This window comes from Medicago truncatula, chromosome 2, assembly GCF_003473485.1.
Source record: "Medicago truncatula cultivar Jemalong A17 chromosome 2, MtrunA17r5.0-ANR, whole genome shotgun sequence".
NCBI classification, from domain to species: domain Eukaryota; kingdom Viridiplantae; phylum Streptophyta; class Magnoliopsida; order Fabales; family Fabaceae; genus Medicago; species Medicago truncatula.
In genome coordinates, this window is record NC_053043.1 from 47,587,382 (window position 1) to 47,603,821 (window position 16,440).

General features: G+C 32.1%; 3 protein-coding genes across 3 annotated transcripts; 2 read left to right on the forward strand and 1 right to left on the reverse strand.

Moving 5' to 3' along the window:
- Nucleotides 1-1,873: 1,873 nt before the first annotated feature.
- Nucleotides 1,874-6,232, forward strand: LOC25487894 (factor of DNA methylation 4-like). Its single transcript, XM_039830172.1, has 6 exons — nucleotides 1,874-1,966; nucleotides 2,376-3,384; nucleotides 3,587-3,768; nucleotides 4,044-4,489; nucleotides 5,197-5,454; nucleotides 5,718-6,232. The coding sequence occupies exons 2-4, from the start codon at nucleotides 2,376-2,378 to the stop codon at nucleotides 4,170-4,172; spliced, it is 1,320 nt and encodes a 439-aa protein (XP_039686106.1). The 5' UTR covers nucleotides 1,874-1,966; the 3' UTR covers nucleotides 4,173-4,489; nucleotides 5,197-5,454; nucleotides 5,718-6,232.
- LOC112419072 (factor of DNA methylation 4) lies at nucleotides 4,196-5,951 on the forward strand. The gene is made up of 3 exons (XM_039831131.1): nucleotides 4,196-4,489; nucleotides 5,197-5,454; nucleotides 5,718-5,951. Exons 1-3 carry the CDS (start codon nucleotides 4,196-4,198, stop codon nucleotides 5,949-5,951), a joined length of 786 nt encoding a protein of 261 aa, XP_039687065.1.
- A 3,448-nt stretch (nucleotides 6,233-9,680) lies between the features above and the next one.
- Nucleotides 9,681-11,342, reverse strand: LOC25487895 (expansin-A6). Its single transcript, XM_013609958.3, has 3 exons — nucleotides 11,057-11,342; nucleotides 10,603-10,921; nucleotides 9,681-10,114 (listed from the first exon to the last, which is right to left on the reverse strand). Exons 1-3 carry the CDS (start codon nucleotides 11,208-11,210, stop codon nucleotides 9,805-9,807), a joined length of 783 nt encoding a protein of 260 aa, XP_013465412.1. The 5' UTR covers nucleotides 11,211-11,342; the 3' UTR covers nucleotides 9,681-9,804.
- Between the last annotated feature and the right edge of the window lie 5,098 nt (nucleotides 11,343-16,440).

Sequence of the window (16,440 nt, forward strand, 5' to 3'; positions counted from 1 at the left end):
TATGTACAATATGTGTGTAAAATTTTATGATTGATTGTGTGTGTAAATTATCCTATAAGACATTACATGTGATTGTATAATATTATACGTAACCTTGTGACATTATCACAATATAAACTTGTGTACGGGTATTTCACTCTTACGTTATAGATGATGTCGGGAGAGTCATTGAATCACTTACATACTCAAAATATTAACTATTATAACAAACATGAATATGTAAGTTCACTGACATACAATATATATGATGCAAATTTTAAGTACTTATGTTTTTATATTCTATATTTAGAGAACTGAGACTTTAAATTTAACAAAATAAAATAAATGTTTTTATTTAAAATAAATTTGAACAACTTAATTAATATAATATAAGTTTATGTTTTAATTCGCCTTAGATGTGTATGTAACATCACTTTGCAAGGTTAAGGGAAATGTGGTGTTACATTAATGATATAAGAACTCGAGTGTATTTTTGGAATAACTTTTGCTTTTGAGTCTATTCTGTTTTCGTTGTGTCTTGTGTGTGAACTTTATGAATTGGTTGGATTGTTTCTCTATTAGGTTTTGATTGGTGTTGTCTTCTAGGAATTTGGTGTCTCGTAAAAATTTGCGTTTAAACAATTGAGATGGTGAAGGTTGCAGCAACAATGCTAATAATAACAAGGATAAGGCTATCCAAGTAATGGAGGACAATGAGGCATCCATTAATTGCACAACAAATTGTTGTGAAGAATCAAATAGATCTTGAAAAACAACATAGGGAAGAACATGTTGTCGAGTCCAAAGAATTGGTGGACTTTAGACATCACAATTTCATGAAGAAACATATCAAGACAAAGTTGACTTATGACTTCAAGATTTTGTTTTAATGTATTTGATGCTAATTTTTTAGTTAAGTATTTTATGAGAGTGCCTACGACTGTAATTTATGACCCTAAAACTATTAGTTTCTTATTAATCCATAATAATGTTTAGTAGAGTTAATTGTGATTAGCTTTTACATTTGGATAAGTTTGTTAGTTAGTTACATAAGACTTGTTCTCTAAGTCATATATATAAATACTATGTAACCTCTCTATTCAATCAATAAATAGAATTAACAACTTTCCAATACTTTATTCTCTCTCCCTAACAACCTCTAACTACTCTCTTCTTCTTCTTCCTCCATAGTTCAGATTGCTTACGATGCAAGAAACAAAAGCTACGCTAATAGAAACAAGGACATGAAGATTGGGGATTGCATAAAAAAAGTGTTTCAAGATTATGTTGATAGAGATTGGTTATGTGAACTAAATCATAACATTTGCTACTAGAAACTTATCAAATAGAAACCAAAATCATGTTGAAGAAGAATATGTGTCCCTCTATATTTTACTCCACTTGTTAGAATTTTTTCAATGTATTCTACATTTTGTTGGCTTATGTGATTGTTGTTAGTCAATAAATTCAATTTGGGCAACAATTAAAAGGTATATCGAAAAAAAGCCAACAGGATTTATTAAATTTAAGCTGTAGCGCAAATTTATCCAAAATGGATATACTATTCCACTCTGTGATTCTAATAATATTAAAAAGAGATAATTAATTTGAATGTATTAATTTCCACGTGTCCTATTTTGATTGAAGAATTGCACAAACAGTACCATAACAAGAGCATAGAATAGTATTTGAAAGAAACAGTGCTTGGTCATCACGTTTCTTGCTGATGCTGCGCGCGCGCAAAAACGCAGGCAGAGCAAATACACCACCACCTTGTGCTCATGATTCGTACTACACTAAATGACAAAAACACAATTTCAACAAACTCTCTCATTCTTCTTTCTCATTCCTCGCTCAAACGAAATCGTTTTCTCTCTCTCTATAAGTACTACCAATCACACAAGAAAAAACTTTCATTCTCATTTCACACTCTCTCTTTCATTTCTTCTACACATTTCTTAGGGTTTGCTTCTCTCACACTCACAATGTAAAACCTTAATCACTTTTTTCCACTTCAGCTTAATCATTTATACTAGTATAACATTCAGCTTAACAATCATCTTGTTTTTACTACTTTCAGCTTATTATTAGTTACTGTTTCTATCTCTTTATATTATTTCAATTCATATTGTTTTGCATTTTTGTTCAAAACGGTGGAATCTGAGTTTCTTTTTTACAGTTTTTCTTAATATCTCATACTGCTTCATAATCTCTTTATTCTGTTTTAGTATAACTTTGAGCAAATGAATAAAAAGCATAAGGATAATCATTATGTTATAACTTTAATTCATACACTCATGATAATAGTATCATCTACTTTCTATTTTAGTCACTTTATGTACAAGCTATTTGTTTTGCAACTTATTTTGAATTGATTTTATGATTTTCATTTTCAGATGTACAAAAAATCAGAACAGGCTCGTGAATCAGATTTGGAGTACTACAAGCGTAGATATTTTAAAGACCTGAAGGATGATTACTACAAGGACAAGCTCAAAATCTCTGATTCCACGTATCGCTGTCCATTTTGCGACAACAAGGACTACTACTCTTTGAGTGAGCTATTGAGACATGCATCCAGAATTGTGGGTGACTCAGGTGAGGCAGTTAAAGATGTTGCTAAGCATTCAGCTCTTGAAATGTATATTGAAAGCTATGGTGATGTTATAGTTGGAAAAGATAACTTAACTGCTATTATTAGTATTGATAATGATAAGACCGCTGTTGGCAGTGTTAGTGATAAGTCGGTTAATTTGAGTATCGCTAATGAGAAGTCACTTATTATGAATGATGCTGAGGGTCATTTGGGTAATGTGAATGTTGAGGATGATGAGTTGTTTGTTTGGCCATGGATGGTGATTTTGAAAAATATTGTTACTCATATTGACCCAAAAAGCGGAAAGTATGTTGGGAAGAATCATAAAAAAATTAAGGAAGAGCTGATCATGAACGGCTTTCACCCATTGAAAGTTACTGCCCTGTGGAACTTTAGAGGACAAACAGCCTTTGCAGTTGTTCAATTTGGAAGAGAGTGGGATGGTTTCCACAATGCTATGAAGTTAGAGAGGAGCTTTCAAGCAGAGCACTGTGGTAAGAGGGATTACTTGGCTTTACGGGAGCAGGAGCGGGGAGATAGACTCTTTGGGTGGATGGCACGTCGTGATGACTATAATTTCAATGATATAGTTGGCAAACACCTCCGGGAAAAAGGGGATTTGAAAACTGTTTCTGGGAAAGAAGCTGAGGACAATAGGAAAGCGAGGAAGCTTCTCTCTGGTTTGGCCAATACCTTAAAGCTGAAAACCGAGGAATTGGAGCAGACAGCAAGCAAGTATGATGAGGTGAATGTGTCCCTAAGGAAAGCGATGGATCAAAAGGAAAAGATGCTTGAACATTTCAATAAGGGTATGTTGATAGTTAAACTGAATATTTCTAATTAATATTGGTGTTCTGTTTCTTTGATTTAGAGGTGAAACATTCTGGTTTTTACTACTATATATATCATTTTGGTGTAGCTTACAGTCTGTTACATTTTGGAATGATTTGTAGTTGATTTGATTTTTTAATATTTCATGGTAGCTTAGTCTGTTTTATTTTGTTTCATTAGAGATCAGCAAGATGCGGCAGGTTGAACGAGAGTACCAGGAGAAAGTATCTAAGGATCATGAAAAAGCCAGGCTGGAACTGGAAGCTCGGAGGAACGAGCTTATTTCCCGTGAGAAGGATCTGCAGAAGCGTGAAGTAGATAATCACAATGAGAAAGCCAAGCTATATTTTGAGAAGCAACATGTAATGTATTTCGGCTCTTTTAATTTATGATAGCAATGCTAAATGAATTATTCTCTCCTTTTAACCCTCTCATGAACACACTTTTGTGATAGGTCAATTTCTAAAATTTTAACACATTTCTTTGAAAGTGATCAATTTACAGGAGAACTAAATTTGCTTCTTTAAAAATGGACCAATCACAAAAAGTGTTGTTAGCATTCCTTACTCTACCATTTGGTCTTCTGTGTCAATTTGTTTGCACCAATCCCTCATATTCTTCATCTTGTTGTTTACAGAATGAGATGGCAATAGAGGAGCAACAAAAGGCTGATGAAAAAATGATGTACTTGGCAGAAGAACATAAGGCACACTTTTCATTTTCCTATTACCTACAGTTTTTAATTCAGTTGCATGTATATACTTAAGTTTTAAGGACTCTTTTGGTTGGATGTTGCAGAAAGAAAAAGAGAAACTTCACAAGAAAATTCATGACCTGGAGAGAGGACTTGATGCTAAACAGGCATTGGAATTGGAGATAGAACGGCTAAAAGGAGCTTTCCAGGTAATGAATCACATTGGAGAGACTGATATAGATGAGAAGAAAAAATTGGAAGCAATCAGAATGGAGCTGCAGGAAAAGGAAGAGGAATTAGAGGGTGTGGAAGATCTTCAACAAACACTAGTAGTTCAGGAGCGCAAAACTAATGACGAATTGCAAGATGCCCGCAAAAAGTTAATAGCTGTATGTATCTTCCTCAGCATATAAATGTTAATATTAATGTCTTTTGGCCATCAACTCATCTAATGGTCTGAAAATCAACTTTAAAATGTCTTCTGTAACTAATCTTTTACAAAGTCAGGATAAATTGTTTTATTTGTATAAATTGCCCGTATAACTTAAGCAGAAATGTAGGGTCGTTTATATTTTTTAATTGACATACAGCTGTTTATATAATACTACTAAAAGAAAAGTGTCCTGTTTGCAAACATTCAAATCATGTAGTTGAAATCTTATTTAAGTTGCTTGGAAGACGTGTCTTGTTCACATGTATTTACAACGGCAAATCCAAATTTTCGATGTTTTCAATTCAGTTTCTATATCCAAGGAATTTCACTTTATCAACGTATCATCTTATGATGTGAATAACTTGGTTGCTTGTCTAAACTGTCTATTAGCTATCCAGTTGTTTGTGTCCAAAGATGATGATTTTAATTCATAAAGTTTTACATTTTAGGAGAAAATTGGTAGGATCGGGTCAGGTCTATGAAAAGAGCAGATTTTCTTTTTACATTCAGTTAATTTGTCATATTGTTTCATACTGATTCAATCATAAGGTATCTGATGCCTAAACTTGAAGCAAAATAAGTTCAAGTAGTTTGTTCCTGTTGCTTTGTTGCCATGATTTCATTGTTTGTTTTGTCCAATTAATTACTTTTACTTGTGCACAGTGGATTGGCTGCCCAAAGACCAGTGCTCGAGTCATAATTTCTGTGAAAAGGATGGGCGAACTTGATATTAAGCCATTTCAGGAAGCAGCTAAGAGAAAAATTTCTGATGAAATGAATGAGAAAGCAGTAACTAAGAGAGAATTTTCAGAGAAGGTGCAAATGAAAGCAATCGAGTGGTGCTCAAAGTGGGATGACTGTGTTAAGGATCCTAGCTGGCATCCGTTCAAAGTTGTAACTGACAGAGAAGGGAACTCCAAGGTACAACGACTTCACAAATTATGTTTGTTTGTTAAAATTAATATTTTTTCTCAACTGTTCTGTTAAGACACACCTTTGGATATATTTATTCCCTAAAACATATAATGCACCATTTCTTAATAATTAGTAAGCATGGTAATTGGTATTGTGTAGTGATCTATTTACTGGAAATTTTGCTGGTGTTAGCACTTACTTGGCATGTCTGTTTCCCTGCTATGAGCTTTATGGACCATGATCTAATATATGTAAGATATATCACACAGGAAATTTTAGATGGAGAAGATAAAAAGCTGAAAAGTTTGAAGGATGAGTTTGGGGATGAGGTGCATGATGCAGTAGCTACAGCTCTGAAGGAGTTAAATGAGTACAACCCTAGTGGTAGATACCCAATACCAGAACTCTGGAATTTTAGGGAAGGAAGGAAGGCTTCCTTGAAGGAAGGTGTTTCCCATTTAATTAAGCAATGGAGATTAAATAAGGGAAAGAAAGCTTATTGAGGCTTCATTTGGGCGGTAAGAGCTTAGAATTAGACTTATATATATGCAGGATACTTAGTTGAAATTCTAGCTCTAACAGACTTTAGTACATTATGCCAATGGTTAGTGCCTTGTGATACTTCGTATGGTTGTTATATATAGTTACTTATCATGTAGGAGTACTCTTTTAGCAGATAATGTGTATGACTTTTGTGTTAAAACTTTGAAAGGAGTTGAAGTTTTTTGGAAATTGTTGATTATTGAAATTTATGTTGAAAATTAATCACGACGAGTAGGTGGTATCAATTGTCTCCCTTTTGTAGTCTGGTTTAAATTTTTGTCTTGAAGTTAAATTCATTTGAAATCGTACCTGAACCTAAAAATAAAGCATTATATCATTTCCATACAATAAAAAAGCGTTATATTCTTGATTTAGTTTGAACTGTTTTTATAACAATTAGCAATATGTTGCCTTAAAAACAATTAGCTGGAAGTTTTATATATTTATATCTTGATGCTCTGTGTACCAGTTCAATCCTCTAAAGTACATCAGATATTTTTTGTGACAGTGATTATCTTAAGTTTTCCTTATTTGCATGATTTTAGACATTTAATATTTCTATAAATTTTCCCAATAATTTCTCAAATATTGCAATTGATGTCCATATTTTGTGTTACTTTAGATTTATAAGAGTACCTAGGGTGTATGCCTTTAGCCAGGCCTCTTGTCCGGTCGACGTAAAGTTAATCCTTGAACACTATTGTGATCTCTAGTACGGGTGAAAATAAGCTATGCCAAATTAGACTTTCAAAGATCTAAGTCTTGTTTGATCAAAAAATTTAAGGTCCGAGTTTGACACGTTATATGTCATAGTCTTGTCAGTTGTTTGTGGTGCGAGTCTTTGGCATATACTAAGAAAGAAACATGGGTGGCATATACCATTTTTATGCCTAGCCACTTCAACATTTCCTACACTTCGTATGGTTGTTATATATCATTTTTTTTTGAAATTATGGTTGTTATATATCATTACTTATCATGTAGGAGCACTTTTTTAGCAGATAATGCTTGTGACTTAAGGTTTAAAACTTTGTAACGAGTTGAAGTTTTTTGAAATTGTTGATTACTAAAATATATGTTAAAAAGTAATCGAGACGAGTTGGTGGTATCAATCGTCTCCTGTTGTAGTCTGGTTTAAATTTTTGTCTTGAAACATTTAAGTTAAATTCATTTGAAATCGTACCTGAGCCTAAAAATAAAGCATTTTCCATACAATAAAAAACCATTTATAGTCTTGAGTTAGTTTGAACTGTTCTTTAACAATTAGCTTGATGTTGCCTAGGAGGGGAGGGGCAGGGGTTTTGATTACTGAGGTGAGCCTGGTTCTGTCATGTTTTTCGAAGCTGCTGCAAGGCTGTTGGTGTCTGTTTTTTTTCTGTTGGTTAGGGCACTGGTTTTTCTGCTACTGCTGTGGGTTTTCTGTCTGGGTTTTGGGGGTGCAGGTAGCATTGAAGTTTTGTTTCTGGGTGTAGTTTAGGCCTAGCGCTTTGGACTGTCTAGACTTGTTCTGGGCTTCTATTTTAGGCACAGTTTTTGTCTTTTGCCAGCTGTGGTGTTGTTTGTTGAGTGTAGGGGTGCGGCGCTCGTCTATCCTTTTCTTGTTTGTTGGTTTTAGCAAGTCATGCGCTACTTGTGTGCAGGCGATGCATTAATAATAGAAAAATGCTAAGTAACATGACAAGATTTTTTCGTGCTACACACGAATGCGCTATTTCTACTTGGTTTGCCATATCAAACACGTTTCTCTCTATTTATGTGTTGTGTTTTCAGCTTCATATCTTCCGTTTCAATTTTCAATTGACCTCCTATAACATCTTTCTTGCTCGTAATGCTACTAATGCACAATCCTCTTCAATTGGTTATTTAGATGGTTTGATGGTATTTTTAATTGTTCCAGTAAGTGCTCTGCTTCCTTGCCACTATCTCTCACCCTCTCACCTTTTTTGAGTTTCATTGTTCTGATCTATCTCCATCTCCTTCTTAGATGAAACGATTTTTATATGGATTTACTATGGTATTTCAATCTTTATAATGACAGCAATGGCGGTGGGAGGCAATGACAATTTCTGTGTAAAGCGTGTAAAGGATGACACCAAATAGAGTTGATGTGCGGTTGGCGGTGGACTAGTTATGAGATTTGGAACATTTTTCATTTGGTTTTTTCTTAACATATTAAAATAATTAAACAAATCTGTAAATAGGAAGTTTGTAAGTGTTCGTGCGTTTTGCACGACAAAAGTGTCGTGCTATATAGCACTCCTCTTAATAATATTGGCTTTTTCAAAACAAAACAAAAAACTTGATGTTGCCTAGAATAACTATTAGCTAGAAGTTCTATATATTTATATATTGACGCTCTATATACCAGTTCAATCCTCTAAAGTTCTTCAAAGATTTATTTCTCTAAATTTCTGTGGCAGACTGGCAGTAATTATCTTAAATTTTGCTTATTTGCATGATTTTAGTCATCTAGTATTTCTTCTGTACATTTTCCCAGTAATTTCTAAAATACTGCAATTGATGTCTATATGTTGCGTTACTATAGATTTATGAGTACCTACGTTGTATCCTCAAATTAGACTTTGTTATAAGCTTGTTTTTGGTTCCGAATCTTTGACAGATACCAAAAAAGAATCATGGGTGGGTTAGGGAGTGATGCAAATATCTAGCGGAGGCTTGCGCCACTGGAAGTAGACTTGGCTGCAAGTTCTTGTTGGTTGGTCGATCTGATCCATTTCCACTCCTCTCAAGCTAGATTTCTGGTCACGTCAACAACTTTCAGTTATTATTTGTATTCACAAGTCACAATGCATTACATAATAAGTACTCTCTTATTCTTGAAAAAAGAAATACTACCTCATTTTACAAATAGTCGTAGAAATAAAATAATCAAGCACTCTACCTACAATACATTGAGTGAGGTTGTAAGTATTTCTGATTTAATTTTCCAAAATAGAAGTAGGTAATCATAGTTATTTGTTGAATTACATTCATAAAATTGTGGATAGTCGTAGTTGGAGCACAGGAAAAACTCATCATACATAAAAAGACCCCAAACTAACTTTCAACATGGTAGGTTCATTTTATGAGTCCAGTAATTAGTAAAGCAGCTAGTTATAAATTTGATCCTCGGTGTTTCAACTTTAATTTTTGTCATTTACTATTTGTAGTTATAGTGGTTGGATTGTTACTTTGGTTAGAATAAGTCCTTGCATTTCTTCCAACAAACATTATGATACTTCTAGTACTACATCCCCACTCAAAGGGTAAAATTGAAGAATATAAAAATAAATAAAAAAGAGAAGAAATTTCCAATTTGAACTTTCACAGGGTTACCAACCAACACACTTCCATGGATACATAGAACAATGCAGATATAATAGCTGCGTATAAATTGTATAACTAATTAAGCTGCGGGCTACCATTTTTTTGCCTAGCCACTTCAACATTTCCTACACTTTCTTTTCATCCTTTCCAAATAACTCTACCCTAATCTTTTCCATTTTTCATAAAAATCTAAAAAGCACAACAAACAAAACTCACAAAAGTTCCACTCACTTAATTATCCTCTTTGACACACATTTCTATAATAACCAACTTTTTCCCCTTAATCCGTCACAGTCTTCAAAACAACCTAGTCAAAAAGAACACCAATCTATGGTAAAATTGCGCGCCAAAAACACAATTGGTGGAAAACAAAAAACAGAACAACATTGTATTGTAGTACTACTTTTTGTTGTCACATTATATATTAAAAAATAGAAATAACAATGTGAACTTTGACCAATGACCTACGTGGCAATTAACCATTAATCAAACACGAAAATTCTTTCCAGTGAAAGTTTGACCAAATTGCCAATTATGTGGAGCAATGTTCCAAGAAGTGGAAGTGCGACGGTCACTACCGGTAACTCTGAAGGACAAAGCTTGACCTACCAAAACAGAATTTGATTGCCAATTTTGCCCCCAGTTTCTGCTCATTGGCATCCACCCTGTTTGAGTGCCCTTAACATAGGTCCTCACAATATCCCCTGCACCTGCAACGTTGCTGATTAGGACTAAGTTAAAGTAACGGAATCCGTTAATTGTGAACCTAATTCCACCACGCTTTCTACATGGCACCCTGCATAATCAACATAACAAAAATTAATTAGTTATACTAGTGTTCTTTAGCCAAGTAATTAAGCCTAATATAGGGCATGTTTGGATTGACATAATTTTTGTTTGGAAATGTATAGGAGAACTTATGCAAATAAAATATAACATTTATTTTTTTACAAAAGCTTATGACATCCTTCATAAACTACTTTAAGCTTACTTTCTTAACCTCTTTAAAGTGGACTTATAGGAAAATTGCTTAACTTAATTTTCTCTTATTATTAAAATAGATTATATACGAGCACTTTTTTTAGGGTTTATATATAATCAATTATGATGATAATTGTGGAGCTGCAAATTAGTTATTTATTCAAACATGGTTTTGCCAATTTATTCGCCCATTATCTATACACTTCTAATTCTACTATTTTTTCCTTATCATTGAGATCTATCAAACAAAAACCATTTAAGATTCAAGTCATTTAAGCTAAAAATAAGTGGTGGGGTACAAACCGGCGAAAGGCTACAGGGACGATTCCGGCACGATATTCAGCGATTTTAAGGAACATAGGCATGGCAAGATCAAAGTGAGGACGAGGAGGGTTACACCAACCACCATTGTCACTAGGTTGAGCAAAGTTAGGAGGACAAAAGTTAGTAGCTGTGATGAAAATGGAAGGGCTACCAGAGTGACACCATTGCTTGTCATTTGCACACTTCAATTCAAAACAAGAACCACAACTTAGTCCATTGTTGAATAGTGCTGTGCTTAATGCTGCTGTGTTAACTCCATAACCTTGACTATACAAGTTTCCATAACCACATGCTCCTCCTAAACACACAAAAAGCCGAACAGTCACAACAAAGTTAACATTAATTTTTTTTATTTACCAATCCAAGCGACAAAGACTGAATATAACATGTTATGTTATGTTAGTGTGTTACATTATTAAAGTACTAGACATACCCATGGTGCCCGAAGCATCGGAGCCACCGTAGAAAGTGGCATGAGCTGTTTGCCATGCACCACCATTGTAAACACCTGGGATTCTAGCATCTACCATCCACATTGTTAATGACATAATAAGAGTCACAACGTAAACCATACTCACCATTCCCATCACTGTTTTTTTTCTTCTTCTTAGATTTAGTTAAAATATTGGACAGTGGAGGACAAGAAAATAGAGAAAAAGCAGAGATATGGAACAGAGAGAAAGAGATATGGGTGGAACGAGTGGTGAGTGAGAGTGGGCAATGGTTGGGGGCTACTTATGGAGAATGTTTGCTCTCTAGTTACAGTGGTACCAGTACAAAAGGGGTAAATTTGGAATTACACACAACTTTTTATCAAATTTAGTCTCTTATAAAAAAACATATTAAAATTAATCTCTAACATTTTTCTACAATACAAATTAGTTCATCAATTGTAATGAGTCAAAATTAAAAAAAAGAGACTAATTTTATGTTTCTTATAAAAATATTTTTTAGAGGAGTTGATCATGCTCTCTTCGTCCTATTTTAAATGACTTAATTTAAAAATATATATTATTTTTATAACATATTTTGATGATATTTTTCTACTAAGTTACAAAGATAAATTATAGCATATGAGATGTTGAATTTATCTCAATAGAAATTTTCAAAACATCAAATTTTCATAATATTTTCTAATATATCAGTAAAGATATTTGAGTTCTTCTATCATGTATAAATTTGCACATGATAAGAAGTTTAAAGTAATAACTTTAACTTGAAACTTGTGCATTTTTTATTAAATATGAAGTTTTTTAAAATAATTGTTCTTTTTCAATAATAAAATATTACTTTTAATTTCCTTAATATGTACAATATTATATGTATTTAAGATCAACATGCGTGATAAAATTAACTATGTAATCTAATATGAAACGGAGGACTATAATTTATCATGCTATTAAATGCTGCTATAGGTGTGATTGTAAAATACAATTATTTAAAGCACTGCATTGTTGAGCCCCGTGTCTAACACTTTTCAATTGCATTCACATGGTTCTTTCAAAAAAAAATTGCATTCACATGGTGTGAATTCATTCTAGGCTCTTACATTATCATGGTTTAATTTTTGCTTTGCCTTGCACTCTCTTGAAATGTGGTTAGTGGAAGAGAAGTACCATTGAGCTTAGGTATGGTTAATTAGCTACCTCTGCGACTTTCAGAAAAATCAGAGCCCAATTTTTTGTTAAACTTTTTTTTGGTTCATTTTTTTTTTGAATTTTATTTATTTTTTGAATGAACTTCGAACAATTAGAACACATTTCTCCTTAATTTTTTTTTGTCAAGTAGTTTAGTGGTTGGAGCCCACACATTATAAATATGGAGAAGTGGGGTGTCACGGTTCGAATTTATGCCCCGCATAAATTATGCAATGTCTCTACCAACTGAGCTAAGCTTACGGGAACATTTTTATTTTATTTAATACTCCCTCCGGTCCTATTTATAAGAGAAATTTGGGTCAACAAAAGTTGATGTATCTAGTTAAAAATTCTGTCCAAATACATTCACTTTTGTTGACCTAAATTTCTTTTATAAATAGGACTGAAGGTTGTACTTGTCTAAACAATTCTGAGTAGGTGAATAAAAAATATGAATTTCTTCAAATGGCGTGATAGATAAATGATATTTGTACAAAAACATTTAAACAACTTTCTCTCTCATATTCATATTATATTCTATTCCCTCTTCCTTTTTCACTCTCCATTATTTTTTATCAATGAAAAGAGAGAGAAATGAGATTGTCATAGAAGTTGTTAGCAAATGATTGTTCAAATATCATTGTTCGGCGTGATATGCGGGTGCGGGTGTGATTAGAGTAGGTGAATTAACAAATAATAATTCATGATATAAAGTGGCGCGACAGTTAATCGTCAAGGACAAGCAAAAATGACAATATAAATATGTATTTTTTGTTAGAGGGACGATATAAATATAAATATGTATGTACGGATCTTATGTGACTAAATCAGTGTAGTAGTGTTCTTTTTTCTTTTTTCTTTTTTAAATCAAAAGGAATTCTTTTATAGTCACAAATATAAATGAATAATGTTTAGGCACATGGATATTAAAAGATTTTTTTTAATAATGAAAAAGAAATTGATAATAAAATGATTTGATATTTTAAAAATAGTTTTTTTACGTGTGTGATCAAACATTATTCATTTGTATTTATGACTATGGAAGAATGTCTCTTAAATTATATATCATCTTCAGATAAATTAAAAATATTATTTCATCGAGTCCGACAAGACTCTTCCTTAAAATATTTAATAATGCAAAATTTTCAAGGCTTGTTTGACCACTAATAAATTGAAAGAGATTTTTTACCAACATCATTCAAGTTCTCGAGTCATAGTGATGGTTGGTTATGTGGTGAGAAAACTAATTTAATGAATTGATTTTGTAAAATTGATCTTACCGAATTTTTTTTAAATCAGCAAACATTATTCACAATGAATGAGTGCAAGATGTACAAAAAAACATTCGCGGATAAAGCGAAATAGAAAGTATACAATAGGTACCATATATATGCGAAACACCCGAGACAACCAACAAAACCTCCCCACACTCCACGAAAAAATGATTTATATTTGGATATATTCGTGTGAATTGACCAATAAATTTAAGTGTAAAAATCAATTATAAAATCAGAAGCTACAATTTTCAGCTTAAAGTAAAATTGATTCTAGAGATAAGATCAAATCTATTTTAAAGAAAACAAGCATGCTAAAATCAGTTTTGCACATTTAAAATCAATTATATCCCAATTAAAAGTGTAATCAAACATACTAACAATAATAGTATTTTGATTGCTTGTGGTAATAGATTTTCAATAAACAAAAATATGAAGGTGATTAAGATTTATGTAAAAGTTGACTTTTTTTAACGTACTACCTCCGTCCCTAAATATAGGAGTCTTTTGTTAAAATTGCGGAGATTAAGAAAGTTAGTTGTAGTATTAAATTTGAATATAATTACTATTGTTTTTACAATTTTATCCTTAAGAGAGAGAATTAATTTATATTTTCAATATAATATTTATTGTTGATTGAAGAAAAAAATGCAAAATAAATAAGGGTATGTTGGTAAAGAAATAATTAATGTACTTGAAAATACCAAAAGAGTTTTATAAAAAGGGACAAATTATTTTTTCAAAAGGGTCTTATAATTAGGGACGGAGGTAGTATGTTATTTTTACGTTCTTTTATTTACTTTTTTTTAATCAATTATTACATTCTTAAACAAATCATTAAAGATAGAGAAAGATCTAAAAAAAAGTTATAAAATTAAAGAAACTATTAAAAAATATTTAACGAAGTTAATCGAAATATGATTTATGATAGAATATTATATCATAGTTTGATCCATAGAGTCAATCTATATACATAGTTAAATAATGTTTAATTGTTGTTGTAGCTCACCAACTTGTAATAAAAAGGTTTTGAATCTCTTCAACTAAAAAAAATCATGAATACTTATTTTAACAAATTCATAATTTGTTACGATGTATCCACAATTTATATTTTTAATTTGTAAATGATTTATTCATTTTAAAAGAGTCAGATCCATGACATAGCTGAATGGAATGGCCAAAATTGGGCCCTTTTATTGTCAACCTTTTGTGAGAAGTAATATGCAATTTTGATTTCTAGTTAAGTTAATGATTGACTAGGAGCCCTAAAACAAGATTAAGAAGAAGAAAATAACTACTCAAAAGGGAGGGAATTGAAAATCCTGCATGGGTGGCGAGTCCTCTCATGCCCTTAATTATCGCTCCAATCTCAATGGTGTTTTAAGTGTAAGTGGGGCCACACATTATACTCCACTCCACAACCAAACAATTTTCCCTTTCTCTTGTTTTTTCTCTTTTGGTTGAATCTTTGATGACTATTTAACCATGTTTGGGTAAAAACTTTATATCTTATCCACATAAACAGAAACGTTAACGTTGTTTATATTTTCTTTTGCATTATTTTCATCATTTGATGAAGCTTTTGAGTTTAACTAAAAATAAATTTGTAGTATAATCCACACAATATATATAACATTATTGTTCTTGACAATAATGTAGAATTGAAATTAAATATAAGTATTTTTGCAATTGACTACTAAATAAATTGGGAAGTAAGTAGCATTGGATGCCCCAATTGAATTGTATCAAAAGATGATTGATAACGACCAGCTTCTGTTTATGTTCCATATTTCGTTAGTTGTTCATCATTTGATTCCACCCTTTAGAACATTCTCATTTTACCAAAATCAAAATATGTAAACATATAGTATCCCATGAAAAGGAGGGAAATTTGGGACACTCGGCAAATTGAAGTAAAGCTCACGCTAAGTTGAAAATATTCAAGTTCAGTATGAGTTGGTGGCAAATTGCATTCCATAGCCAACAATAATAAAAACACATGCATTACATGTGTAGCTTTATTTCGATGTTGATCAGCAGATTTATCATTCTAGCATGTAGATAGGATTGGTAGTTGAATAATTATTTATCACCGCTTACACAAAGCATAAACAGATAGGAAACACTTTCTTTTAACAATTATAAATAAAGAAATGGTAACAACATATATTTTAACACACACTTTTCAATACACTATCTTTGATTGGTTAAAATTCACATAAAATCTACCAAATTTATATAGAACCCACTTGATTTAGTGTGACCCATGTGAATTTTAATCAATCAAAAAGAATGTGTTTAAAAGTACTATATCTTAAAATATGTGTTGTCAGCATTCCTTAAATAAATAATGTGAACCATGTCTTAAAAGGAGCGTTACATTTTCCATAAACCATGCACCACATCATAAGTAAACATTTTCTTCCCTAACAAAAAAAAAAGTAAACATTTTCTTAAGACCCCAATTAAGGAAACATAATCACGGAATAACTTTACTTTTACTCCCTCCGTTGCATTAACAGAACAATCTTTTAGCAGTACATAAGCTCAACTATATTTCGTGAAAAAAAATAAAAAAATTTAATTAGTAGTATAATTTAATAATGACATCCCTCTAACTATATATACATACCATTAAGCATTATGTAGTTACCAAAAAATGTCCAATGCAAAACCAAACAGATAGTGACATTTGACCATCAGTCATCACTATGCCCTGCTACCCCCACTGTTGTGATTTTGATCCATTGATCTGTCCTAAATCAAAGTCCATCTTCCCAAATGCTCTGCCCTTTAGTAGTACCAATACAGTCTTTGGCCAGTTATATGGTATACAGATGAGACAAATCTTGCATAATGTATAAGTTTATTTTTACATATTAGTTCGTTTTATAATTGAATCAAAT